We start from the raw sequence: 27,990 nt of genomic DNA, 5'->3' as shown, positions 1-27,990 counted from the left end.
GTGTACCCCTTAGTTTAATGTAATGAGCCAGTCAAAGGTCAGCTGCAAAAAACCAAAACAAGATACATATATTGCACAACGTGGCCGAAATAACCCCAATGATGGGAAAAATTTACAGTATAAAAGGCCCAATTTGGGCCTGTTCCTTACACAACACATCCGAAGAAGGTTTGGGCACTGATATTGCCTGCAGGAGGAGCAACCGAGACGGTTTTTATCCTGAGGTATACTCTTTCGTTTCTGTATTGTGTAAACCATTGTGATATGTTTAAGATCATGAATGCATTAAATGCGCACGGTGTTCTTTTACTCACAGAACTTTGCCTCAACGTTCTAAATTCTCATTGGTTTGAAACGCTATGGGATTCTGAATGTATCCATTGACTCTGCCTTAAACTGCACTTTGTCTAGCTCTACTAAGTGGAGCGTTAGTCATGTTAGTATTCCTCTTTTTATGATTTTGGATGGGATTGTCATACTATTCTAACCCCCACGCCTGTACATAGAGAGTAAGGTGAAAACGGTTCTCAAAAATTCTGAAGCCTCACCAAAAATCCCTCGTTCACCACCTACTGGCTTCTGTAAATGCCAACGTCAAAGGTTGGGGCTTCAGTGATATTTCTGACTTCAAAATCTGACCATTTTCGCTCAACACACGCACAGCACTTATACTTTTCACCACCTCCTCCCATTCAAATACAGGCGTGTAGAGTTTCTGGCCCAATAACTATGGGCGAACATGGTCCTTCCCGACGCACGCATGACTGGCCTTTACGTGGCATGGGCACAGGACTTGTTGATCGTGACATTTGGGAGTGCTACCAATGACTGTTTCCTGGCCAATACATCTTACAATACATATGGGCCTCTCCTGCGTTAGAGGACCGAGTTCGCCCATAGAGTTATTGGCCAGAAACTCTACACGCCCGTATTTGAATGGGAGGAGGCAGCCAAAAGTTTAAGTGCTCTGTGTGTGTCGAGCAAAACAGTCGGATTTTGACAGATTTTGAAGTCAGAAATATCATTGAAGCCCCAACTGTTTGACGTTGGCGTTTATTGAAGCCAGTTGGTCGTGATAGAGGTATTTTTGGTGAGTCTTTAGAATTTTTGAAAACCATTCTCACCTTACTCTATGTTCAGGCGTGGAGCGTTAATATGACGATCCCTTCCAAAGTCATAAAAAGAGGAATACTAACGTTCCACTCAGTAGAGCTGCACTTTGTCCATCAAATCTTCCCCCTAACTTGGGGCCAAAAATCCGTCCGTGTCAATGGATATGCGCCACAGTATGTGGTTCAAATGTGCAAATTGTTTTTTGAAGAGTAGCAGGATCGAAATAAAAAAGGTCTGAATTTTGCCAAAAACAGCTCCTACACAGTCCAAAAACTAACGACCATGCATGTTAACGAGATATCATTTAGTGCAGAGAGGTTTGGGGGGGCATGTGATGGACAAACTGCAGTTTTAGGCACAGTTAATGGGTGCATTCAGAATCCTGTAGCGTTAAAATCAACCAAAATTTTGGAAGTGTGAGGTACACAGGAGTACTGGGAGTTCTGGGAGAAGTGTTCTGTCATACTTAACATGCTTCAGTTATGCACATGTAGCCTATATTTGCTCACGGCATGGGATGGAGCTGTTTGCCAGTTTAGTTCTTTGGTTTTTAAATCAGTCAGACATAAAAATTTGATTGTCATCCTTTCAAATGCATACAATTTACTTGTTTTGTTTCAAGTTTAAACAAGAGGTGCATCCTGGCTGACGCATCTTCATCTAATCAGCACCTGAGCACAAACAAGGAGAGGATGTCTCAAGTTAAGCAAGAGGAGCGATTTGGCCGCGTCACCGGGCACACGCTGCGGCGCAGCCCTCAGCCTCACCACTTCAAGGGGCAGTTCATCATCACAAAGAGAACCCACGGAGACATGGAGTACGACGACATCAACAGCCAGTTTCAGGAGCTTGTGAGCGATGGAGACTTGCACGGATCAAGTGAGTCCAAAAAAGTCTCTTTTTGGTTGAACGATCACCCTCGATTGGGGTTTGAAATATTTTGTTGTCGCGAGGAATCTTGCTGCTAGAGTATCAGGAAATTTGTAGAAAGAATCTGAGCGTTCAGGTTTCTGTCAAAGGTTGTTGATGAAGTTGACGATGAGTTGTTGTCTTCAGGAAGACAGATTTTCCTAAAAAAATTACGTGATTGTATTTGTTGTCTCTTAACAGCAATAGCTCAAAAATAATTCCAAACTTAAATTTTGTAATTTTAAAGAACATTGAAAATGTCAAGAGGAAATTTTAGTGCAGTTGTTATGATTGAATTCTTTTTCCAATAATTACCTGTTATTTTAATTTTTTGTATATGAGTACAAGCATGCACGTAGCTGGAAGTCAGAAGATTAACTGTTTTGACAGAGAGATTGTTTGCACCCCTAGTCAGCGTTAGCATGATTTTCCTTACACCTTTGAAGAATCACTGGCAAACATTTCAAATTGAAGAATGTTATCGCTGGGTTCATCATAAGCCAAATCATTCGAAGCCAATCACAAGTCAAGTCACAAATCCCAGCACTAAAAGTTTGAGATGGCCAAAAACAAAGCAATGTCTTTATCCCAATTCATGTGAATAGCTTTTGAAACATATGACTTGACCCAAGGTGGGATTACTTCTGATGGACTCGTAAGTATCTGTAACTATGTCGGTGGAATTCTAATCCCATTCATTCACTTGCATCAACAGGCCATATGGTGTACTCTCTCAACAAGCAGAAGCGGTGGGAAATCCCTGGCCTCCTGAAGGATAGCATCTGCCACGACAGGGATGTCCACGACGACCTGAGCTTCAAGGTGTTACTGGTGGAGCGACACCTGGACAGCCAGGGGGTCTTCAAGCCGGCCTGCACCGGCCTCTATGAGTCCAAGACCCCACAGCCCCGGCGGCTTCCCCGAAGGACCTACGCCCATGCCCACGACCTCCACGGCATCCGGGACCGGAGTAATGCCACCCTGGAGGAGACCATCCGCCGTCGCATCCACGAGCTGCGCTGCACCAAGAACCGGGGTGGGAAGAGGAAGGTGGACTGGAGGGGCCTCCAGGATGCCCTGCGGGAGAGGATGCGGGGGGAGGAACAGCAGCGAGGGCGGGAGGAAGAGACCATGCCCCAGCTGCATTACGAGGTTGGCTACGGCCGGCCCGAGAACAAGTACCCTTGGAGGCCGGAGATGAAGCTAAACACAGTGACGTCCAACAAAAGTACGACACTTTTTCTGCACATTGTCACTCCAAGCCACACTAAGGTTGCTGTTGAATGGAAATGATGGAAACTGGGAATGCTTGCTCATTAACTTCTCTCAGCATCAACTTTCTAGTCAAGAGAACCATCTTGGCAAACATTTGATGTTTTCTGTAAAGACTCCCAGCTTAGGCCTATTTCTCTTCTATGCAAAGCTTTTTTAAGTCTTTAACTCAAAATGAAGGCCAATTCTTTGTTGAAATTGCACAATTCTGCCGACGCACTTCAATTCAGAAATTGACGGTTGTTGATAATAAGGTGATTGTAATAACCTGGTTAATTGCCAGTGGACACAAACCGTTAGGTACAGATTCACCATATCCTCAAGGTTTGTGCTTTATTACTCTGAGAAAGAAGTTAGGGTTAAGATTTGAGATGGTACTTAAGACCTTTACTTTTGCTTCCTCATTTTAGGATCGGCAAGCACCAAACAGCGTCATAAAGGCACCACAGCATTCTACATGGAAGATGTGTATGATATGGAGGGCTGTGTCGAAGATGATCTCTTTGAGGAAGCCCAATCTCAGTCCCAGGAGGAGTGCTATCCCCTAGAGGATGCCATCGATAGTGGTCTGATCATCAGAGAGAATCACCCAGTGGCGACCCTCGGGGAGGCCCTTTGCGGCATCGCAAAGAAGCCCAAGCAGTGCAAAAAGCGACGCCATAAGAAGGGCGACCAGACCACAGTGCACTCCACCCAGAAGGGCCCCTGCAGCAACCAGGCGACATCGAGGCCCGTGCGGGTGCAGCACAAGGGCGACACGGTGTTCGACCCAGAAGGGGCTGCTTACAAGCCGCTGCCAAAGACTCAGTGTCAGCGGCGGCAGGCCAGGGCTTCAAACCGAACCCGGGCGGCCCCAGCCTTAGCACAGGTGGTGCAAGAGGATCACGTTACCGATGAGGAGCCACCCTCAGTGCACCTGCACATCAATGCTGAGTCACTGCGGCCTTCAAGGCTGGAGGCCGACTTCAGTCGGGCTTACGCCGAGGCCAGCTGCAGGCCAAGGAAGTTTGCAGTCCAGGTCAGCGAGAGTGACACCGATCTGGACAGCGACCCCAGACACAAGGTGTACCTCTTGTTTGAATACTTGACCGATGATGCAACAACCATCGAGTGCACAGATGCTGCAGATCCCGAGACTTGGCAAGTCGTGAAGAAAGGAGTGCATGTGAGGTAGGTCAACGAATTTGAGAAGCACTTCAGTTTCATTGTCAACAAAAGTTCTATTTTTCTCATTCTACACAATTAATGCGTATGTAAATTATTTTGGATGGGTATAGAGAGTCTGTTCAAGATTCACTTCTTTAAAAAGATAATAGACTTCTTCCCCAAGATGAATTAAGTGTAAATGTGGCCAAGAAGTTATGTGACATTGGAATGTTCAAACTGCCTGTGTGAGTGATGATGGAAACTACCTTGCTGTTGGCTGGCAAAGCTTGACTTCAAAGATGCAAGGGAACCATAAACCTCCTTTTCCCCTCACACGTCTTTATTTTTTCCCACGTCATGTTGACCTCTTAGGATGACTGTGTATGGCCTGGATGACAGAGTTCTCCTGTCCAGTGAGCATCTCACAGCTTCATTTCCACCGGAGGCCATCATCTCTCTCCAAGACATCCTCAGGGACGTGCAGAGTGAACTCTCGAAGAAATCCGCCAGCTGGAACAGAAGAGACGGGTAAGTTGCTCTCACGGACTTTGCAAACTTCTAAAATTGCTCAACATCCCTTAGGACGATGTAAAGGATTTGAGCCGAAGTAGAAATTTCAGTCGAGTTCAGTCTAATTAGACCGTAAAGCTGGACTTCATTGATCAGAACTTAACACTTCTTCTGTTTTTTTTGTTTTGTAATTCAGGGCAGAAAGCATTGCATGCTCCCGAACTAGGCACATTTCTTTGGATGTTCCAACTGTGAAGACAGCACTCGGCTGGGACTGTCAGTTCAGCACGGCCGACAAGGCTTACAGGGAAATTGCTAGCCAGGAGACAACTCAGGTACAAAATGAGGAACACAATTTTTTTTTCGTCAGGGTTCATGTCCAGAGAATGTAAATTCTAACAATGAACAGAGAGGGAAACGATCAGTTGTGTGGCGTTTTGACATAATAATCTTTCGTCAAATCTGTCCAGAGACTTTATGATATTGATCCATTGGTGCACTGTTGCCAAATAATTCTGGATCGTGATAAACACTATCGTGAAGCTTTATTGGCAATTACTTGAGAATCTTGCCTTCAACTGCATGATGTGGGTTTTGGTAAATAGAAGAAATGATGCTGTAAGGCGGCATGCATGAAAGTGCTCATTAATTTACAATAATTAAATTTAGATTTGAACTTCTTGAAACATTTTTATCAAGTTGGCTTGTAGACATGCAGAATCACATGAGAATAAATTTGTTTATATGTTTGTTGCTGAGGTAAAGCCAGTCACATAATGTATCAAACACGGACAGTTTTGAATTAGATTGTTACAGTTATTTACAAAACAACATAAAAAAATATGTATAGTCAGTTATGTGAATAATGGCATGAATATTATGCAAGCTGGCTTTTTGTTTTGATATCAGAGCCATGCTGAAAATGAGGTGCAGAATTCATCAGCAACTTCTGGTGAGTGTGGGATTTGCTACGAGAGCCTGTCTGTCCATGAATCCAGCAGAGCCGATGTCACATCGTCGACCATCGAGGGTTTGGAAGCCACGGTCCTGTCCCCCTGCGGTCACTGTTTCTGCAATGATTGCTGGCGTCAGTACCTGAGGTCGGGGGTCAAGCAGGGAGTGACAGACATCACATGCCCGGTAAGTGTTGATTGTTACAAGGCCAGACAACGCCTCACATAATTTGGGATTTAAGACAGTTAAGCCATTCCTCTTGGTCAAGAGCCGGTCACGTGGCTGGTCTTAAATGGTTGACAAAGTACCAGCTAGCTCTGCTCCACCTCATGCAGTGTGCACCATGTGTGTGCCAATCTCCAAGAAAGGAGACTGTTTACAATTACTTGTGAGTGGAACATACCATAGCGTTGCTGGGGGGAATTTTGAAAAAAAAAGTTGAAATGAAAACTTCTGAGCAAAATCATTGGAAATGTATAAAAAAAAAGAAACAGCACTTGAGCTTGTATGCATTCTTAAAAGCTACGTTGAGGATGCAAACCGCTGTGAGATTGGTTCATTGGCAGCTGCTTTTGTTCTCTTACTGTGCCTGGCATACATCAGTGCGTGGCTGGTTACCATGGTAGCAGGTTTCAAAGCTGGTGTAAACTTCATGTGAAGACAAATACAGAAGTTAATGCCAAAAACTATTCACGCCAAAATTTGCCAGAGTTGTGTTTGAAATGTAACATTTTGCCGTGTAATGTTTTGAAGAGGTGCTAAATGGTGTACTTGTGCCCGTTTATGCGAGACTTTCAAATTTTCATTTGCCCAGGAATATAAGTGTGAGACACCTGTGGATCCAGTCACCACCATGGCCTTCCTTAACCCCGCCCAGTTCCATGCCCACTACAGGCGCTGCCGGGATACGGCCCTGGCACGCTCGACCCGTCACCACCGATGCCCCAACGCGCTCTGTGGGCGCGTGGCTCATCTGGACAGCACGGACAACAACAGCACGTCATCGTCGACCACTGAGGGAGGCAGGGCCAGGAGCCAGGATGCGGGGATGATGGTGCGGTGCAATTGTGGGTGGCTGTGGTGCACGGAATGTAGGGAGGAGGGCCACTGGCCGGCAACCTGCCAGCAGGCCAAAGACTACCGCGCGCTCATGAAGAAAGCACGTGAGTTGACCCCCCCTCCACATCATTCACTGGATCCAACGACATGAATCTTAAGGCCGTTTTTTTTTTTATTACGCGTGTGAAAAGTGCCTCTTGATTTCCACCGTTCAAGATTCCTTTGAAGATCTTTAACTCAAATGTGGCTCTAGTGACTTCAGACTCATTGGATCAGGTTCACATGTTTCCTTTAAGAAAGACACGCGTCAAGTTTCTGAAACCCGTCGCATCCCATTCTCAATTAAAAAGCATTGCAGAGAGTTCCTTGATGGCTTTGAGCGATCTTTTCAATTGGCCAAGGCATGAAAGAGTCAAGGCCTGAAAGTATGATGGATCGTAAGTATTTGTGTTTGGGGGGGGACTCTGAGCTTGTTCAATAACAGGGCCTGCATCAGCACAACAGCTTAACACCATGACCCATAAAAAAGAAAGAACAACCTCTTTTGGTCATCTTCAAAGAACATTTACATCCTAGCTTCTAGCCCTAACCGTTGTTTTTAGCTAATTTTTGTTTGATTCGTTTTTCATTGAGAATATTAAGAATACTTTTTTTGCAAGCAAGATGTTCTGCTTTGTATTAAAGTTTCATTGAAGATTCAGTTAGGCCCTGGACCTTGAGAGTGCCTAAAACTTTCCCCAGAAGTCTGTAAATCATCAACCGGGATTTTGAAAAAAAGTGCCTTTGCTATTTCTTTCCCAGTGGGAGAAGAAAAAAAGCCACTCATCACACATGTGCTAGTCAAGCGGTGCCCACGGTGCCATACCCGCTGGGAAAAGAACGGTGGGTGCCCATCAATGATCTGTGGGACGTGTCAGCTCAACTTCTGCTGGCTCTGCCTGCGTCCCTTCACCAACCACGACTACGATAGCTGTCGAAGGTTGACAGTGGGCTTTGAGGTATGCAGAAGGTCACAGTTCCTTCACCCATCCCTGTCTTGAATTTTTTTTTGGTGTTCGCCTTGGTGCACGTTTCAAAACCTTGCAAACTTTGCCACCGGAAGTCAGTCAGTTAAGGCTTTGACAAGACTCTGGACACATTATACCTGGCTGCAAATAGAAGATAGAAGAGTGTTGTTTCATTTCAGAGGATAGAAAAAATATGCCCTCTCCAAAACCCTGAAACCCACTATTCCTGGTGGAGCATTCCATCTCCACTGCACTCCCTATGGTTTGGGGTTGGCATACCCCCCTGCTGACCCATGTGGCACACTCACAGTAAACATGAAAAGGGTACTTACAAAACGGTTTCCTGATTCACCCCTGGAGGCGTTTTTGCTCGGAACTTTCTTTAATTCACCAAAACAAATCAGTGGACAGAGGGAACATTCTTTACTGCTTGTTAATACCAAAATGCGGACATTCGACCCCCTCTCCATCTCCCTGTGTGAAGGAATAAAGGCATTCCTGAATCGGTCAAAAACTGCAAATTTACCTGTTGAATGTGGATAGATTTTAATTGGAAAGTCAACGTTAGTCACTTCATGCCAGAGGATGTGTAAACAGGTATACATGCAGACAGTTGCTGGGTTGAACTGATGTCACTTGAGACCCCTGAAGTCTTCAGACAGACCGTGCATTGAACTTGAACTGGGCCGCTGTGCACAGCCTGCTGTTGTAGTGAATGTTGCCCCCGGAGTGTTGTCAAATGTGAGGTTGGGGTTACAAATATCGTACAAATAGTCCTTGGTCCGTATTTGTGGCATTCAGGTGAAACTTGAGCGATACGTACTACCTTGCACATCCCATCTTTTTTGAAAATCGAAATTTTGGATGAAGATGACACAGTCCACCGGTGGTTGAGGGGGAAAAGAGATTTGAACTGACTATAACTCAAGTAAGCGCAAGTTAAAGAATTAACCCAAACATATTGTGTCTGTAACCCTCTTTTTAATAGTCAGTCAAGCTGAAGTACAGGGCTCGTTCCAAGGACTACATCCTGGAGATAGCTATAGAACACCACCAGCATCGTAGCTGGACAGCCCTGAAAAGGAACTGGTGGGCCCTGAAGAAGCTGGCTTCTCGATCGGTGAGTCTTCACTTTGACTAGACTGTAATCAGTGAGACTGGGCCGTGTTGGTTTCTCCGCTCAGCATTGGAAGGGAAGGCCTTGATTTGGTAACTTCAGCACTAGGCCACAATTTAATAACGACTTGACTGTGACTGCACAAAGGACACCAACAAGAAGTATATTCAGTTGGTCAGTTAAGAATTTTGGCATGAGTGTTTGTGCACCCCATATCTGAGATTTCTGTGCTTCAGGGGTCAGCGCAAAATTTTTGCATTAGAGTTGTATGCTCGGATTGGTGCTCACAAGCACAGAATTGTGCAGATATCAAAGCCAGGAATTTGGTCCCAGAGCCCGATATCCTGGAGTCGTTAGCATGAAATATTGTCTAGCAAAATTTTCTTGCATTCAAAGATCAGTTGAGGACGGCGAGGCTGGTAACCTGTAAGCAAGTATTTGCAGTGTTTGATGTGAACAGTTTTGCAGCTTTATGAAATCAGCCCCGTGTCTCAACTTTTCACACCGACCACCAGATTTCCAATCCAAATTGGAGAAGTGACATGTCAATCGTGCACGACTTTGGACCATTCTATTCCGCAGGCCATGGTTCACATGTCAGGTCAGAGGCCACAGGGCTTCCGCGCATCGCTGCAGATGACTCTGGACATTGTCGCGGCAACCGCCTCTACTGCCAATCACCAGCCGCTGACATGGGCCCGAACTAAGGAGCACTTGGAGATGATGAGCAGGAGGACGGAGGAGATCTTTGCGATTGCTGCCTTCTGCCACGAGGTACGTCTCACAGCTTAAGTCTGTTCAATTTTTGAAGTGGTGACCCAAAGGGTTCGCACATGCATCTTTACTTGAAATCTGCACCTACCATACGCACACAACCAAGTGCTGTACCATCCCCAAGGGATGCCGTTGCTAGGTAGCAGTTACTAGGCAACGGATTGAGTGCTTGCTTTTATTCATGCATGGAGGCTGTGGTTTGAGTATTTTTAAGATGAGCGCATTCCTCAGTGCACAAACAGCAGGCGCACAACATGTGAGAATACACTCCACCAGACCAGAGTTTTTCTTCCATCACAGGGTTTCAGACAGCAGAAAGGTAACTGCTCGGGCAGTGTGACCGAGAGTAGCGTGCATGTAACAGTTTCCTGTACCTGGAAGTGTCAAGAGCCACACACACGAACACTCCCTCTGTTATCACAGCTACACGTACCTAAACCTCACTCTGTCATCTCTGTCTCATTTTGGGGGTTAGGGTAATTTTGTGCTGGAGCACCTGGCGTTCCTGCTGGGGAGTCTGCCGCGCCGACAGAGGAAGGCCAAGTGGTGGAGAGCCATGCTGGACCTCCAGTTCATTCTGCACCGTCTGCATCAGGTAAGACGCTCTCAGCAACAGATCATCGGGCAGTCTTGCGGTTGGGTGGTTCGGGGTTCACATCCAGCTGTTGGATTCAGTCACCTGGAGATGTGCAGCTGCAGTGGGATGCGTTTGAGTTTTGCAGAGAGGGCAAAATGATGGCACATCCTTCGTTTATTGCTACTGTTGCTCATTAAGCCTTCTTTGGCTGTAACAGTCATAGTCAAGAATTCCTTCTACTTCTCCCTGTTCAATGCATAGACATATCATATGTCACTTGGCTGATTTGGACTGATAGGCCAACTTTGTCGAGAATGTATCTTTGCACAAAAGGGTTAAAGAAACTCTGGCTTGCAATCCAGTATATTTCGTGCTACATAACTTGCCATTTGGGTTTTTTTTCAAAGAAATGCAGTGCATGACTAAAAGTCAGAAAATTGTGAATGACATTCATGTATTGGGACAAATCAGTTCAAATGAATACGTTTTAATGTTCAGTCTTATATTTTGTATCATACTCTGTAAATCCTCTCCTAGACAACAAATCTGCTTTTCTTAAAAACAACCATCGACACATCCTTGTAACGTTTTGTTTGGGGTCTGCTTTCTTAACCTAGACCCTTGACAATCTACCAAACATCAAGCGGGCAGAGTCAGAATCCACCATGAACAGACTGTGCAGGCTGATGCATGCTGGGAAGGAATGCCTCAGGAAGCTGGCACAGAGCATGTCTAGGATCAAGGATTAAGGAGTGAATTTCTAAATCACATACCTGTGTTTCATGTGGGCCAAGTATTTTGAAAACATGAGATTTATCATGGTACTTATATAATATTTATCAGCTGTAGTTTTAAGGACTGAATTTTCACACATGATTATTTATTATCCAAAGAAACAACTTTTATATTATTTAATGTCAAGATAGGACTTCCTAGAGGCATAGCTAGGGGGTTGTTTAAGGGGGTATTGACGCTTCCCTCCCCCGTCTTTTGTTGCAACATCTTCCCCATCAGTGCCCCTTTCACTTCTTGACATTCTCTCTTCTCTTTCAGCATGGATGCCGTGTGCCCCTTTTCACGTTTCAACCCCCCACCCCAAAAAACACTACCGTTTCTCTCTGCGTTTGCAGAACCAGAGAAAATTATGAAAATTACTTTAGGGCCAATCCGGCAATGATTTTTTTTTAGAGGTCTGTTTTTCATTTTCCCATGATTATTCAAGTATTCTGCCCAGCTGGAGATGGTGGGACGCTTGTCATTTATTCAGCACATGTAGAAATGTCCACCATAAGTCTCACCTGGGGAATTCACAAAAAAATACTGCAATATTCATGAATGTGCAATTTCCAATGCCCAGCTTGGCAAGGTTGGAGGTACTTTGCCCAAGGTAGTGTAGTTTGCCCCTTTAAACATGTTAACTGAAAATGGCATGATATATAAGTTCTATCTTAACATCACTTCAGGATAAGAAATCTTTAGAGTATCACTCTTTTGTTGTAATATTGAACGCAAAAAAAAATTAAGGGGCCGTATACTTTAAATAATTGTGGATCAACTTCATTCAATGACTGACTGCCACCGACTATATAAAAAGACTCAACCCCACTCTTCCCTAAAAACGGTACTGCATAAACTTCACGAGGCCCTGTAGTGTCGTCAGAATTGCAATACAAAGACTGAAAGTTGAGGAGTGTAGGACACAAGATGCATTAAATTAGTTACAGGAAATATGCACACACATTTCAGGAGTCAAGAAATTAAATAGAACTGTGTTTAATAAACCCTTTTGGCAAATTTGACACATTGTCAGACAGCACTATTCAATAAATTCTTTATTGAAAATTTTATCTTACAAAGTGTCTAATAAATGCTCATTATTTTTTCCATGTAAAATACGGAATGATGACTTTGCAAGAGCTGTAAATTTTAATCACATATTTTCTGCAAATGGGGTGGATTTATATGGCAGAGCTTAAACGAAGCCAAAGTCTTTTGAAATAAAAAAAAAAGTCAGTTGTGGAATTAATAAAGTTGAATCTGCTCGTTTAATGTGACCTTCAAGTGCATTTCACTAATTGCAAATCAATTAATTTCTGCCTAGGAGCATTTAACACTAAAAAAGCCTGGGATTGGTTCCCCTTGGAATTTTCTTGAATATCGTCAAAATGCCAAGCATTTGGAAGTTTTTCTGTGATAGTTTGCAGTCGTTTCGACCCCATATATTGCATAAATTGGACACCAAGTTCTCAGAAAAGGCCGATTCTTCAGAGACAGACTAGTCGAAATCACGTGAACGTTGCCCCTGATGTGCTCATAACACATGGGCCAACACGTATGTGAGCAGTTAACTATAAATGACGGTAAAAACAGAACACTGTTGAACTGAAATATCATATGCACTTACAATGAATGCCCTAACACGGTTGCCAGATTTCAGAAAACATGGGGCACAACACGACTGAGATCTTTGGGGGTAAATTTTACTCCCCTCTCTTTCCAGCACCCTGCCCTCACCCCCTCCCCCTAGGCTGTGTGATGGTCCTAAACGAAAAAGAGGCTCTTTGAGGGTTAAATCAGGTCTTTACGAGTCAAGAGACAAACTACTCAAATAATGTCCCAACACAGTTACATCAAATCCCAACTGCCTGATGTCAGTCAAGGCCTTTGCATTTAAGTGCACATATCTACCTTCAACAACAGTCATACCCCCCAAAACCGAACTAATTACAATAATTTATATATAGATCCTATTTTGTTTTAAAAAAGGACCAAGCAGCACTGTGATCTGATAAAAAAATAATTGAAAATCATCTGAGGAGCAGTGTTCCCCGAAATGTTACATGATAATCTGAGGTTCGGTGACTGACGTAGCGATGGATTTGTGAGGCAGGATGCGGCCGCCGTTGATGTAGAGCTCATCCTTGACGATGACATCTTCACCTAATACGCAGACATTCTCCATTCTCACCTAGAAGACAGGAGATTAAGAGGAAACTGAATTCAAGTTGAAGGAATAAGATACCTGCCTCAAATGTGGTTGCCAGAACAAATGAAATGTTGGGCCAAAATCCAGTCTTGTAGTCGTCCTGCACCAGTCTTCGCAAGTCTCGCGTAATGCTGTCTCAAGGCGGATCCAAAGCTATTCAAATGAACTTTGACAAAGGTACTCCTTAGTCACTGTTTGTCCTGTTTCTTGTGACTGGACTTGTGGAAAGACCCATGCTTTACTTGTGGAGGACTCGACAATTTTCCAAGATGTATTTTTGCGTTGGGAAAATGTTAATTTATATAACGGGTTTTGCCCTTACCCAACGTATATATTAATAAACACTGTATGCTCAGTGCTTGTCCGAGAGCTTGCGAAAAAAGTCACAAGCTTACTCGGGTGGGACTCGAACCCACGACCTCCTGCTTACTAGTGCAGACGTTTTAACCACTCGACCACCGAGCTCGCCAGGGTCGGCTGGCCGGTCCGTGTCAGGTGAAGCAGCGGGTACCGCGAACTATTTTCAAAATGACAGTGCCAAACACAATTGCCAATGGGTACGTTTATTACCATTTGTTTTGAAATAACACGAGGCAGATTTGAAGAGAAAATCCCTCTATATCTCCCTTGTCCTTGCATTTGACTTGGAAAGCTTTATCAATCGATACTTCATTGTCATGTTAGTAGTATTGTTGACATGACTCACAACCTCTTTGATAAAATTCGCATGGAACCTCTGCAAGTCCATCACAAGTCATCTAGCCTTAAGCCAAGTCATGAGCTACCCGACAGATGGGATGAAAGCGTTCCTTTGTCATTGTTCACCCTGTTTCTTGTAACTAGTCCTGTGAAAGGACTCTACTACAACCCTGCTTTCAAGGGGCATCCAGTCCCAAGTAAAACAACTGTGGCTGGGCTTTATATTCTCACAAAATCTCCATGGGGAAAAAGTGTGTTGAGAGATTCGAACTGAGCTGACAAGATACAAGCACTGCAGAGGCTTCACACTAGGGTCCCGACAGAAATCTGAAAACCAAATTCAATGACTTTTCCAGGACTTGCCAGAACTAGAATGAGACAATTTCCACGACATGTAATGTTGTTTTGCAGAGAAATGTTGTTTGGCATTATGAACTGGAAGATCAGCGTAGCTACTTGTACAGATTTCCGGTTACACAGCCTGGAAATTCCGTTATAACAGCAACAGCAGCCCATACAAAATTACCCTTGCAATATCCTAATTTCCATGAATTTTCATGACTTTCTTCCTCTGACAAAAGGATTCCTGGACATCCTATATTTTCCTAATTTCCTAGGACTTTCCTGGACAACTTCTCCATGATTTTCCATGACTGTGGAGGTCCTACCACACTCATGCCTGTAGTCATCAACTTGATGCACAGGTGCATTTGACAAATCACACAGGCACCCTATTGGTCGAAGAGGCATTTAACGCCCGCATACCACTTGTGTGTGACTGAGGTGCCATTGCTGTAACAGCTTCCAAGTCTGGTTGCCGGATAAGTTTGTAGGATTGATGAGCAATCTGTACCACCGCAGTCGGAAGCCAATATGCATGTGGGTAACTCCAGAAATTAGGGGTCCGAATGAGTGACATTTTTGTGTCCCTGACCTTTGTTATTTGACATGGAAATATCAACGGAATTGATTTCAAACTATTACTATTTGTTTGGAGGCAAATTGCATTGAAAATTAGAAAATGTGTTCTGGGCTTACAAAATAATATGTCAGATGTGATGCGGACACAAAAAAAATGGACCCCTACTTTCTGGCATTACCCACATGCAAAAGTGAACTAACGTCTTACCCACTGTCCCACAATACACGCCCAGCCAATCAGGCATGAGTCCATCCAGGCATGTGACTTGATGGTGGTGCCCCGTAGAACAGTGCTGCGTTTGATGCACACCCCGTCCTCTATCGTCACGTTGGGCCCGATGACCACGTTGGGGCCTATTCTGCAGTTAGCGCCTATCTTCGCAGTGGGATCCTACGACAAGACAGACAGAAGTAAAAAAACTTGCATGTGTATATTTTCCCAGAAAACCATCAATGGCATTTCCTAGCAGGTTCAGGATCTTATGTAGTCAATTGTGGAAACTTAAAGGTAGCTTGTTCTGATTATATTCAAAAATAGTCCATTGTTTTCTTCAAACACTTCATAGGATTCCGACTCCAAAGGGTTGATGAAGGACAGTCTCTACATCTGCATCTCACAACCTCAGCGTACACTGAACTTTGGCATCTGTTCTTCACCTCTTTTTCTTTGAGCATTTTAGCGTTTTGCTCCCAAAGAGCCAGATACGCAAACCTTCCCCGTGGGGTGCAACGAAGGATGCAAAATATCCCAAGTTACTGACGGGGGTCACTGATGGGCGCTCTGACATCACCATATTAACTTGACATTCCTTGTAACTCCAGGCAACAGACAATTCTGAAGAAATTTCCTCAAACCATGAAGTGTTTTGGAACATCTAGTACTAGTAGAGCAAGGCATCATGAAGGAAATTTACGGGCTACGGCTGAGTCTGTTTGAATATTCAACTTTCAATTCGACCGAATATCCGAATATTCAGTCGTACTGACTAGCAAATTGTCGATGAACAAACCATATACAAAATCAGTTGCATTAATGCACACAATTGAACATAATAATCACTATAGAAGCTTTTCGAGTCTAGGAGTATTTCCAGCCATGCTTCTTTCCCTGTTGACAACTTCTATTCCTTTTAAATTTTGTAATGAACAATTTACTTTTTAATCACTGTAAGATTTCTGTCCCTTTTCATTTGAATCTGCTTAAAACAAGCCTCCATAGTGCAATTTTTCGCATTTAAAACAAAAGAAAATTCTCCCTTCCTTTCTGTGAATTTCACATTCAAATACATTCAAATTTGGAAAACGATATTTGAATATTTGATAATCGATCGAATGTTCGGATATATGGCACAGCCCTATTATAAGCTCCTTCAGGAGACAGCCCGGATCAATAGGGTCAATGAGCAGATCGTGTACAGCACTCACCACTAGGACATTTCCAACTATTCCGGGGCCAGTATGTAACGTGTTGGAGTTCTTCTGTTTGAGAGAGTTCAGATACATCCCCATACCGGTTAAGAAATCCTTGGGCTGGCCCACATCCATCCAAAAACCTGTGACGGATAAAAATAAGATTCATCGTTTTGAAGTTCGTATTTTTGCAAGCATTTTTATATGTGTGACGCCTTGTCTTAAAGTGAGCAAAATACTACTGTACGCATTAGAAAATGAAAAACATCAGTTTTCCCATATCATCATCAAATCATCATCAATTTGCCAGAAAGGTTAGCTTCCACAGGACCACCAGAATGCTTCAAACCCCATCAAGGGTGATCGTTTCATCCAAAAAAGAGAATTTGGGGGGCTCACTTGACCCGTGTAAGTCTCCATCGCTCAAAAGCTCCATCTTTAGCTTTTCCATCTGCAACAAGAACGGTGAATTTACCTTGTAGGTTCATTGCATAGAGTTGGCCATCTAGCGCCATCTGTGGGAAGACCTCCCTCTCTATGGACGTCGGTTTCAACTGCAAGACAGCATTTGAGAATTTGCGTCAATTTCTTAAACTAGATCTAACGAAATGCCAAACAAGTATCTGGCATTTGTTTGGTGGAGGCCAACATGTGACAAGCCGAAAGCCTTGCTTTTACACAAAAGAGCAAAGACAAAAAACCGCCCCGAGTGCCACACCTACACCGTACAGGCATCACTCTGTGCATGAGGAAATTACAGCAAAGTATCTGGCTCAAGAACACAAGTTCAATGCCTGAGAAAATAGCTACCGATCCACACACCTCTATCCTGTCCAGAATACCCGCACTGAAGATGTACATTCCGGCATTGATTTTGTTGGATACAAACGTCTGCGGTTTCTCGACAAATCTCTGGATTTCTCCCGACTCGTTATAGACCACCACTCCATACTTGGAGGGTTCTTCCACCTTTGTGACCTGTGTCAGACAAAAATAATAGGCTTTTGAATGATACAAAGAACATTTCAGAACATTAACCCTAACTGCCCAAAACCTGCCATACTCCAACAGCAGGTTTTGTGAGGTTTTGGCAGGTTTGGTACCGTACCTGAGGAACTTGTCGTTGAATTTTGTGAGACTTGGGATGAAAGGCCCAGGGAGATGGTGTTGGATTCTGTGTGAGTTGGGACACACAGGGTTCATTGTGTGCAGTGTCTGGCTTGCTGTACCAATTGTTGGACTATGCTTGATTTTGTCAGCTTTGGTACTGTTCAGTGCAAGTCATCCTAAACTGCATAGACCCATCCATACCATATCACTCAAACTCCAACGGGCTCATTCTGTTGGAGTTTATCAGGTTTGGTACACTAACCTGCATGTACGAGTACATAGACAAGTACATGAACCTGTTGGATTTTGTGAGGTTCAGTATGCTTTCTAGTGCAGGAGCCTAGGGGGTTAGGGTTAACAATCGATATGTGGTCATCCACGACGCGACATTTACAGATGATTGGCAAAAGATATCATACGGGAATAAAAAAGTTGATGCCTACGTGTACTTAGATCTCACGGCCTCATCTGAACAATTCTTTAATATCTTACTTGACTATAGTTAGGGACTGGTCAGCACATAAGACAACTCAGATTGCAATATTTATTAGCACACAAGTAGCCAAATGTTACATTCTGCATGTACACACACATGTAAGCCTAATGGAAAATCATATTGTTATTATATTAGAATTATGTAATAATACATTTCAACCAGTACAAATTTGCAAAGTTTGAAGGAATTTCAGAATGTTCTGGCAGCTCTATACGTGGATGAGGACACAGATCCACTCTACCAATTCCAAAAATAATACACAGCCATCGAACAGTTGTTGTACAAAGCTGATAAAAAAAAGTATCCCGTCAGTGAGGATGAAGCTAACTGTTGTTCCTTTGATGTGCCCCCCCAAAAAAGAGGCTTGCTGGACAAGTAAACTGTAAACAGAAAACTGGAGGGACAACATGAACTTACTACAATGGTCCCTTCTTTGCCGTGCTTTTTATGGAAGTCTAACATTTCCTGGAACGGAAACTCGCAGCTGATGTCGCTGTTTAAGACAAAGAACGGTTCCCCGTCTTCCTTTAAGATGTCACGAGCCAAAGCCAGGGGACCGGCTATATGAAAGGAAAAAAATTAATCATAGATGTATTCTTTCATTATATGAGACCTTTGGTTTTTGTTTCAATCACAGTTATCAAAAATGCACAAAACCCACCCCATAAAATACACCTACCGTGTTTTAAGAAGTGAATAACACAATGCTCAGACTTTTACACTTACAAATTCTGAAGTTTACCTTTAACGTTTCAAAAAGCAAATTTCTGCCTCGAAAACTAATTCCAAAAAGTAACAACAACCTAACGCAAAATGTTTGGTGCATTTACAAGTGTCTCGGTTTTCAGGCAAATAATAGCCCAAACAGAACAATCAATTTAAACTGTTTGAAAAAATTCGGATAGCTGACCATATTCTCTATTCTACCTGTTCCTAGCGGTTCATCTTCATGGGATGTTGTGATCTTCACTCCCAACTATCGAGAAACCAAAAAACGGACAGTAAAGCGGCTTCATATGTGTATTTCGGGCAAACTGGAGAAGCAAAGTCAATGCAGCGGAACACAGTTAAGTTGGAATGTGTTCAGCTTTTTAAAATTCGCAGCACAAATATCTGATTTGGCATCACAAAGCCACATTCACGCTCACTTTCCTGCCATATGAAATTTCCCCTTGATGAGAGGATTGAGTTATTTATTGTACAGCGGAATACCGTCACAACCAAAACAACTAAAACTTGTTTAGTACACGTGCATTGGTCGTTCAGCTAAGCAATTTGCTAGCCGCCATTGGTGAGAATTCCTGTCCCATTAGAACTAACAGCTCACCCGATGATTGTGTCTGTCTGGGGCTTTAACAGCCAAAACTATCAAAAACAAGAAAAAATTTGTAAAAGAACACTGAAATGTTCACGCATTTGTTTAGATATTCCATTTTCCAACAAGTTACTACTTGCTCAAAACCGTTTTCCAACTGAAAATCGATTGTTTGGCGACAGTACCTAAAATTCCAGAAATCCAAATTATTCTCTCCTCATCCTTGCACAAAAATTGACGGCCTAGTGTCGTTCTTGTTGCATATTTTCGAAAGATTCACGCATCAGAGATTTTGATGCGGCAGCAGAATAACTCAGAACCACCTGTTACATGTACACAACCTGTTACTGCAGATGGGTCATTCCATGAGGCTGGGGCACAGTTTATGACGGTGTCCATTGTTACATGGGTAACTTTACCACCTGTCAGTAGGTCATTTACTCTGTAAAAATAACACACACACCTGTATTCAGCCTAGCAAGATGTATCATTTGGAATCCACATGCGGGGAAACAGCTGTTCATTTTTACGGAACCCACGTAACAATGGACACCATCACAAATTGTGCCCCCAACCTCATGGAATGACCCAGATCAGAACCAAACGACAACTAAATTTGTATTTGTATATGTTCACATATTATTTTCAAATAAATTTATTAATCATCACCAGTTGATATTATACGGTGTACGTGTATTAAGTTACCACACGGAGGACAACGGACCTTCAGCATGTAGACACACTAGGCAGTTAAGTACTTTTGCAGTATGATTTACCATGCGCAGACTTCAACCTTCTATCCTACAGAGCCACTGAGCAGATGGTTTTGCAAATACATGTACTTTAATTGCAGGGAACCAGTGGCAGACAATATACGTATGTATCATGGTGGTAACCCACTCAGGCTTTGTGGTGTGCTGTATCCAAAGGTTTTGCCTGTGGCTAGCAGTAATACATGTGTCTGTGGGCAATAGACATAGCCGCCGAGGCATTGGCTTCCACAGGGACAGTTTTCATTCCCCGCCATACCCACTACTTTCAGAGGCAGCCACAGGGTTAAGCGGCGTACCGAAGTTATGGCTGCGGATAGAAATAACATGGAAGCCAATGGCTAGCAGCTACAGCAACTTCCCACAGACAAAGCCTTGCAACCACTCACTTCAGACGTAGCCTATCTCATGAACAAAAGGTCTGACCTCCGAGTCAACTCATTTCAATGTGAACCACTCCAATAGGCACTGCACAGTTAAGGGCTTGATCATCGGCCAATGGCGAAGAGTGAGCTTGCGATGTGCGAAGGCACCAAGATGGTTTTTAGATGCCTGGTAGGCACCAACTCTCCTTTTCCACATGCATGATAAGAGGTCAGGACACCAGTCTTCCTTCTGCTTAACAGCTCTCCACTATACTGACATAAGGCCAAATCTACACCAATCTCCCCCGTGATATGGCTACTGCAAGGCTACGGTGTTTTGCAGTTTTTCTTACCCTTTTGGCTTGTTCTTTTAGTTCCTCTTCAAGAAGTTCTGCCCTGTAACTGACAGCAAGAACTATTTCTTTGACTCCCACCTGAAAAAGAAAAAATGAGACAGCAGAGTGGGATATCAGGGTCCACCATTGGCCATTTTTAAACCACTTTTGGTAGTTGTCTGATCCAAAGCAGACGTGGTTGGGTATACAGTCCAAAGGCAGATCCACAGGCAAAATCCTGTTGCTGTTTTTACTCAGGGGCCCTCAAGCTCTCTGACATTGAACAAAAAAGGGAACATGATTTAGGTGGCCGGCATAAATACAGAATTCTAAAAGGATTGTTGTCATATCAGAGAGACACAGTACAAGGAAGCAGACGACACTGCTGGAAGATACAGGAAGATATCCATTTGGGTCTGCAACACGCAGCAACAGATTGAGGTCACTTATTTTGGAGACAAAGAATGTGTATACGGAATTTCTGCCCTTTTGAACCGGCGATGACCCAATTCCAATCTTTGGTTCTCCTTAGGTCGACACAGCACCACCAAACAGGCATGACTTTCTTTAATAGATTAGGAATCATCATTTCCTGACGGTATTTCTTTTAATTTGTACAATTGTATTTTCATGATTAAATAAAAAGGACTGAGGAAAATATATATAGATTACTATAAAAATAGCCATTCTGCTGCCAAAATCTGAAGCAGACCTTGTTCATCTCATATATGATGCTGGGCTGGATCGGTTGAAACACGCATAATTGCTCGATCTTTGCATGATTGGTAGATCTTACTGCAAAATTTGTTGATTCCCACATCAACCAAGAGCCTGAAATTTTTATTTTGAGGTTGTAAAAAGATTGTTTCAAAAAAGGGAAGTGAAATTGGAGATTTCAAACCGGATCGACCAGCTGTGAAGAGCAAAGGAGCGATCATAAAAATGATCGATTGCACCCAGATCATAAAAATGATCTGGATCATGGGGTCTGGATTGGGACCTGATGACCAAACAAACTGGGCTTCGGCAGGCTGCCGGATACCTACCGCTGTCAAGGCTTCCACCTGGTGCAGAAGCATAGGCTTGTTGCAGAACTCCACCAGCGGCTTGGGCCGGCTCAAGGTCAGGGGTCTCAACCTCGTGCCATATCCTCCAACCAGGATGAGAGCCTTCATAGTGGCTGGTTGTGCAGTTCACATGCAGATCTGGAGAGAAAAAAAAGGAGCAATGATGGCTAAAAAATGAAGGTTTAAAATTGTATATTTCTATAATTGTAAGGCACATACATGTCTGTACTTGTATGCCACCTGAGTTGTTTAATATTTTGATCTCTTAAAGTTTATACTACTTATCATTAAATCAAAACATAAATGTACATCCTGACAGGATTTTTATTTAATAATTTTGTACTAGCTATCTCCACTTCACAGATTTTCTACTACAGGGGAAACTCGAAGTATCCACACAATTTTTTTTATAATTTGTGAAAAAAGTATAATACATAAACTAAGGGTCACCGCCCATGGTTCACAACCATTTGCTCTTGTTTTGAAATGTTATTCAACCCACCAGCCTTCACACTAGGTTCCATTGCTGTTAAACAAGCATGCATTAATTGAGTGTGTGATTCAATGGGCTGGCTCAATGGGCCCAAAGGCAGGCCTACATAGCAGTATGTTGTGGGGCATGGTCTATGGTCATCTACAACTACCAAGGACGATCAGCGTTGTTTACTTAGCACAGAAGTAGCTTTGAACAGATGGTAATTCATGGCACATCCACTCTACCCCACATTAGCAAGACACAAGCTCACATTTCATTGATAACCGACTTATTTTACTGACAAATTAAGTGTGAAGTATCTTAGTTTCTCATTTTTCAGATGTATGACAGTGTTGATCTCTTCGACATATCAGCAAGATTATTGCCACATGCACTCTTTAACCAGGCAATAGAAATTCATTTCATTTGCAACAAATCTATCCAAGTGCACACTAGACATTTAGTGCATCTGTTACTTCACCCAAAAGAGTTCTGCAGCCCAGTGCACCACACTTGTTTTGCCACAGTCAATGTGTCACAAGTTGTTGACCTTTGACAGGAAGTTTGATGACTGTGATTACACTGTGGATTTGCATAGAATGAAAAGCGGTCTCTTGGGAGTTCCATGCTTGGAAGATCTTTTACCAAAACAAGCCACCCCCCTAAAGTCAACAAAAGCAATTTTGACTCTGGAAAAATATCAACAAGTACTTTCCACTGTGTACACCTACGTGTATTAGCGGTAACATTTTAAGGATCCATGCAATGACTTTTACTTGACTCAATTTTTGCGCATCTTTATATTCTTTTTCAACTGTTCAACAGTTGAAAACTGTTTGAAATCCTTCTTTGAGTTGAATTTACAGGAAGGTTCGGGTAAAAAAAAAATATGTCCGTGCTTGTCTGGACGAGTGAAGAAGCTGTTGGTGTGATGTACATGTACATCAGGGAAGACACAGGTCGGTTTACATGTTCACGTTCACATTTTGAACCCCAAATTTGCTTTTTGAAAATATTTCCAAGACACGGCTGCCTGCAGGCTTATTGCTGTATACTTACACAAAGACAAGCTGCCAAAGAAATTTGAAATTAGCAAAATATGAAAAAAAGAATAAATAAAGAGCAACTTAGAGGTTTACTCTCTTGGATGCTGCTACAGTTTTGCTCGCGGATATGCAAATTTTCATCAGCATAAAAACGAGTCAAGCTCCAAAATACCAAACAGATTAAAACAGCAAAATACAAAGTGAAAACAAAAGTAAGGTTGACTGAAACACAAAGGTGTAATTTCAAGGATTGTAGTAGAGTATTGTATTGCATGATCCTTGAAATTATTTATTTCTAAACCCTAACCCTCCTCAATCCTTCACCTGTTGGAGGACTGAGGAGTGTTAGGGTTAAAAGTAAGTCAAATATTCGAAGTTCTGTATTGGCTGGTTTGTCCTTCACCGATGTATTTTTCTAAACACTGTACATATGTACACTCAGTGCATTGTCTAAAGGCTTGTAAAATAATTCACAAGCTTGGGAGGAGGACTCGAACCCATAACCTCCCACTTCCTAGTGCAGACCTCTTACCACTTGATCACTGAGCATGCAAAGGTACCATAATGAGCCAGTTTGAGTCAGATAAGCAATAGCTACTTGTGACTTTTTGTACAAGAACTTTCAGTAAACTTGTACTATGAGACAATCATACTGAGTGAGTGTGACGTGTTCCTGGTATCACTTAATGCCCTTGGTACACGATGCATGAAAATAGATTCATTAGTTATATATGGTACATAATTACATCACATTTGTCTTCTCCATTACTAACAACACAGAAAGCATGGAGGTGTGCACTGTGCTTCAAGTATGTCAATACTTACATGTACCTTTAGCCGGTTACCAGTATCCACTTGGATTACACTTTAATGTAAGCACATTTGTTGAAGGTACTGGTAATGTACATGCCTACATGTACAGGTACATATGATTAATTTTTATTAATGGGAACTGATGGTGGGTTACATAATGACTGGGTTCATACATGTATGAAGGATGTAACTCAGTTGAATGAAAACAAATTTAAAAACTTAAAAAATGAAAGTTTCAACACCCGTGAAACTATTCCATCAGGCATTTCTTCAGTGCTACAGGTATCTTTCATTCAAACATGCACATAAAATTAATATACTGCTGCAAGCTGAGTGTGTGATTCATTACCACAAGTCATTTTACCTGATATTCTCCATTTTTGTTGTACCATTTTGAAGGCATTTCACTCCCTTTTATTTTTTTTGGCTGACATATTCAATGAGCAATTTAATTGTGAAGTCATCAAGAGCTCAAGCCTCTGTGTTGCAGCTTGTATTTCTGCACTAAATTTGCTAGAATTTTCGGATAGTTTGCTGCTGTAAGTCTTCGGTGATGTGCTCCACTTTGTCACAGTGGGCCACTGAGAAAACTTTACTCACATACATGTCAGGGAATAATTTTCCCGATACATGTATCTCGCGTCACACTTCACGATGCATTTTCAGCCATTTGCTATCCCCTTTTCTTTATAAATTGCAGTTGCTGCGATGCAACCAGAAACATACATGTTTACGGGTGAATTCATTCAGTACGAAAGAGTGGCACTCTCTGCGATCACTGGCCTTGTAATCTGAATTACTAAGCTAGCTGTGAAGTGCCAAAAACACAGCATAAGCCTATAATACACAGTATACAACTCTCGATAGTATGAAATCGGCCATTACAGAATTAAACGCTTGCTGCCCTATCGCTGAATTATTCATAATGTGAGTGGCAGAACTGGAGTGACCTCCGGTGAGAATGTGCGTTACGTACTCCTGGCCAGACACAGCTATCTAATCACGATGTCGCCTTATGACATCATGCTCCTTTCTCGCGCATCGATGCGTGGCCGAGGTGCTTACTACAAATGCAGCTTAGACCAGCTTATTGATTAATTATGCCATTTTCCAACAAGACGAATAAATAAATTAAAAGAAAACTCATGTTTCTCCATCGCACAATTTGTGCAGGAAAGAATACTTACATGAACGGGCCTTCAGCTGCTAATCAGTCAACTTTCACACTAGCCATAGCAGACTGCGCGCTAGCGGCAAGGAGTACTACGGTAACCTAACTGGACAGTGAAAGTTGTTTGATTCATTGCCTGCAGTGCAGTGACAAGAAACATGTAGTCAGCTAATTAGGGAGTTTAAGATTTCACGTCACAGAGCCACTACGTGGAGGTGATGGCCAAACGACGACGTGAAAAAGCAAAAACTCATTGTCACATTGAGGACGACACACTGGCCACAACTGAGCATGCGCACTAAAAAATTTGTGTCTATTTGGCCGCATCGTGACTGTGCACTGTGGAATCCATTGTGGAGCACTTTCGAAACGAGTGGATTTGGCTTAGACTTTGGTTTTGCTGGTTGTATTAAATAAGTTCCTACCTGTTTGTAAATACCATCTTCAATGATATCTGAGTGTGGCAATTTGAGCGACAAAGTCGAGCCTGCTCATGCAACCCAACCAGCTGCCATCTTGTTTTCACATCAACGGCAGAGAAAAGAAAGACGGTGGCCCCATACATTGCAAAAAGTGTTTTCCTGTAAGAACCTGGAAGCAAATTAGCTATTTTGCTTACACAGTGGTAGATGTTGTCTCTCAGATATGATAAAACTACTTTTACATATACATCTTTACAAAGTATTTTCAAGTTGTTGACACTTCGTTAATGCTTCTTGTGAGTGTTGAAGCTTGTTGACTCTAAATAGCACGACCATCCCAGGGAACTTCAGGAAAATCATTTGGACTCTACAAATCGCCTCTTTTAACATTTGGACATGGTCAGGCGATAGCCGTATGTCCGAATGTTAAAAGAGGCAGCTTGTAATTGAGTCCAAGACACTTGGATTGTGCCAGTGCTTATTTATGCTACTAAACACTGTTTTTTGGTTGAAATCTATGGTGATTCCTCTAACTCCAACACTACTTGTAAGAGCCTCCACAGAATCCGTAAACATACTGATTTATGCGGCCCTGTATTTTTTTAGTTACTCTCAGTCTTACTCTTATGTGCAAATTTTAAAACGAACAGAACTATATAGCATCTAGCCCCACTAGTGTGGCACGGACTCTCACTCCCACTCCATCCTTAGCCACACATCCGTATACGCAATTTGCGTATCTAATACGTTGACTGAGCGATAAGATACAACATTTACCTATGGGCTCTTCCAAAACTTGGGCAGCAGTTTAGATATGTCTTGACATGGAACAGCCGTTGAGACGATGAGGGGTCAAGTGACGTAATGTTCAACGACCTTATTTTAAAGATGGCGACTGTGAGAGCGAGCCCGTTAGATTGAATGGATGACGGCAAAAAGACTGGAAAATACCAGAACAACATGAGCGAGATTATTCAATAAATGGTGCGAAGAAAGTGGAGAGGCTATTAAAATCATTTTGTGTGTGCAAAAATAATTGCACCTACAATTATAAGAGGGTGCACCGAACTTTTCCACTGTGGCTAAGGATGGAACGGGAGTGAGAGTACATGCCACACTAGTGGGGCTACACGTATATAGCATCCTACCTACTAAAACATCCTACCTACTAAAACTAGAGGAAACCCATGGCTTCTACATGTGCTGTACTTTGTAAGTGAACATGTACATGTATGCTGCTCCCATGGCTTCAGTAAAGTTCCGTACGTACGGACATCACTTAACGTACGTGTACTTTCCCTTGCAGTGGTCGTTTAAAGCATGACAAGCCATCATCAAGCGACAGCATTTAGCAGTGAAAATATTCAGTAACTTACTAAGATTACTGTTCGCTTTTTTTCATACTAGTCGAGTCTTTTCGGGTTTGTGTGCAGGGTGTCAAGTGATGTCCATATCGCTCTCTAAATTTACTGCCAACTCATGGCCAAGGGCTAGCCCACGTGGACCCCCCGACCGTACTACGTTACGGAGGGAGAGTCGTAATATATTGTAAGGAGGACTGGTGTCCAACCTGGGCTGAGCCTGTGGCGTTCGACGTCCACTCCGACGTCGGACGCCACAGTTCTGGGGGTACCGGGTACGTAGGCTGGGCCAAGTATCAAAATCAAGATCGGTGCAACACTAGGTGAAAGAAATGAAGACAACGTCCAACCAGGGCTAGGTTTGTGCAAACGGTCAAAGACAGCTCATTTGTTCGACTGTCACGTGTTATCAATTTGTCACTGCACATTGTCGACACAAGAAATTACACGTATATGAAGGTCCTGTAATAACAGTTCTACAGGTTAATTTTTCGTGGTTTCACTCACCAATGAGTACCGAGCACAAACACACAGTTCACTACGGCGTCGATCCTCCTCCGTCCAGCTCGCGCTGGCCACGTCTGCACCTGATTGTGACGGTAGCGCCACCTCGCGCACTATGCCTGATGTAATCTAAACAACCTTTGGCCTCTGCCTCTGGCAGAGTAGACCAACGGGGGGGGGGGTTTGGTACCAAAAATATTTTCATACTTTATTCGCTTGTAATTTTACGTGTAGTCAAAAAAATCGAAATTATGTTATCCGGAATTATTTCATTACACTAAGTTGC

General features: G+C 42.9%; 2 protein-coding genes across 3 annotated transcripts; one reads left to right on the top strand and one right to left on the bottom strand.

The window, feature by feature from the left end:
* Positions 1–32: 32 nt before the first annotated feature.
* LOC110974212 (uncharacterized) lies at positions 33–12,468 on the top strand. Of its 2 annotated transcripts, XM_087135232.1 has the most exons (14): positions 33–224; positions 703–1,090; positions 1,736–1,992; positions 2,738–3,250; positions 3,705–4,464; positions 4,813–4,968; positions 5,147–5,285; positions 5,860–6,090; positions 6,719–7,067; positions 7,765–7,961; positions 8,959–9,090; positions 9,670–9,861; positions 10,337–10,456; positions 11,056–12,468. In XM_087135232.1, the coding sequence occupies exons 3-14, from the start codon at positions 1,806–1,808 to the stop codon at positions 11,185–11,187; spliced, it is 3,108 nt and encodes a 1,035-aa protein (XP_086991358.1). In that variant the 5' UTR covers positions 33–224; positions 703–1,090; positions 1,736–1,805; the 3' UTR covers positions 11,188–12,468. The 2 variants fall into 2 exon arrangements, with proteins under 2 accessions (XP_086991358.1, XP_022081365.2); XM_022225673.2 differs by lacking the exon at positions 703–1,090.
* On the bottom strand, positions 12,179–27,833 carry gmppb (GDP-mannose pyrophosphorylase B). Its single transcript, XM_022225675.2, has 10 exons — positions 27,708–27,833; positions 21,892–22,050; positions 20,864–20,944; positions 18,988–19,036; positions 18,478–18,620; positions 17,277–17,432; positions 16,930–17,008; positions 16,470–16,597; positions 15,253–15,435; positions 12,179–13,406 (listed from the first exon to the last, which is right to left on the bottom strand). Exons 2-10 carry the CDS (start codon positions 22,018–22,020, stop codon positions 13,275–13,277), a joined length of 1,080 nt encoding a protein of 359 aa, XP_022081367.1. The 5' UTR covers positions 22,021–22,050; positions 27,708–27,833; the 3' UTR covers positions 12,179–13,274.
* Between the last annotated feature and the right edge of the window lie 157 nt (positions 27,834–27,990).

Source organism: Acanthaster planci, linkage group LG04, assembly GCF_054643075.1.
Source record: "Acanthaster planci isolate LZ-2023a linkage group LG04, COTS_SCS, whole genome shotgun sequence".
Lineage (NCBI taxonomy): Eukaryota > Metazoa > Echinodermata > Asteroidea > Valvatida > Acanthasteridae > Acanthaster > Acanthaster planci.
This window is presented reverse-complemented; position numbering and strand designations above follow the sequence as displayed.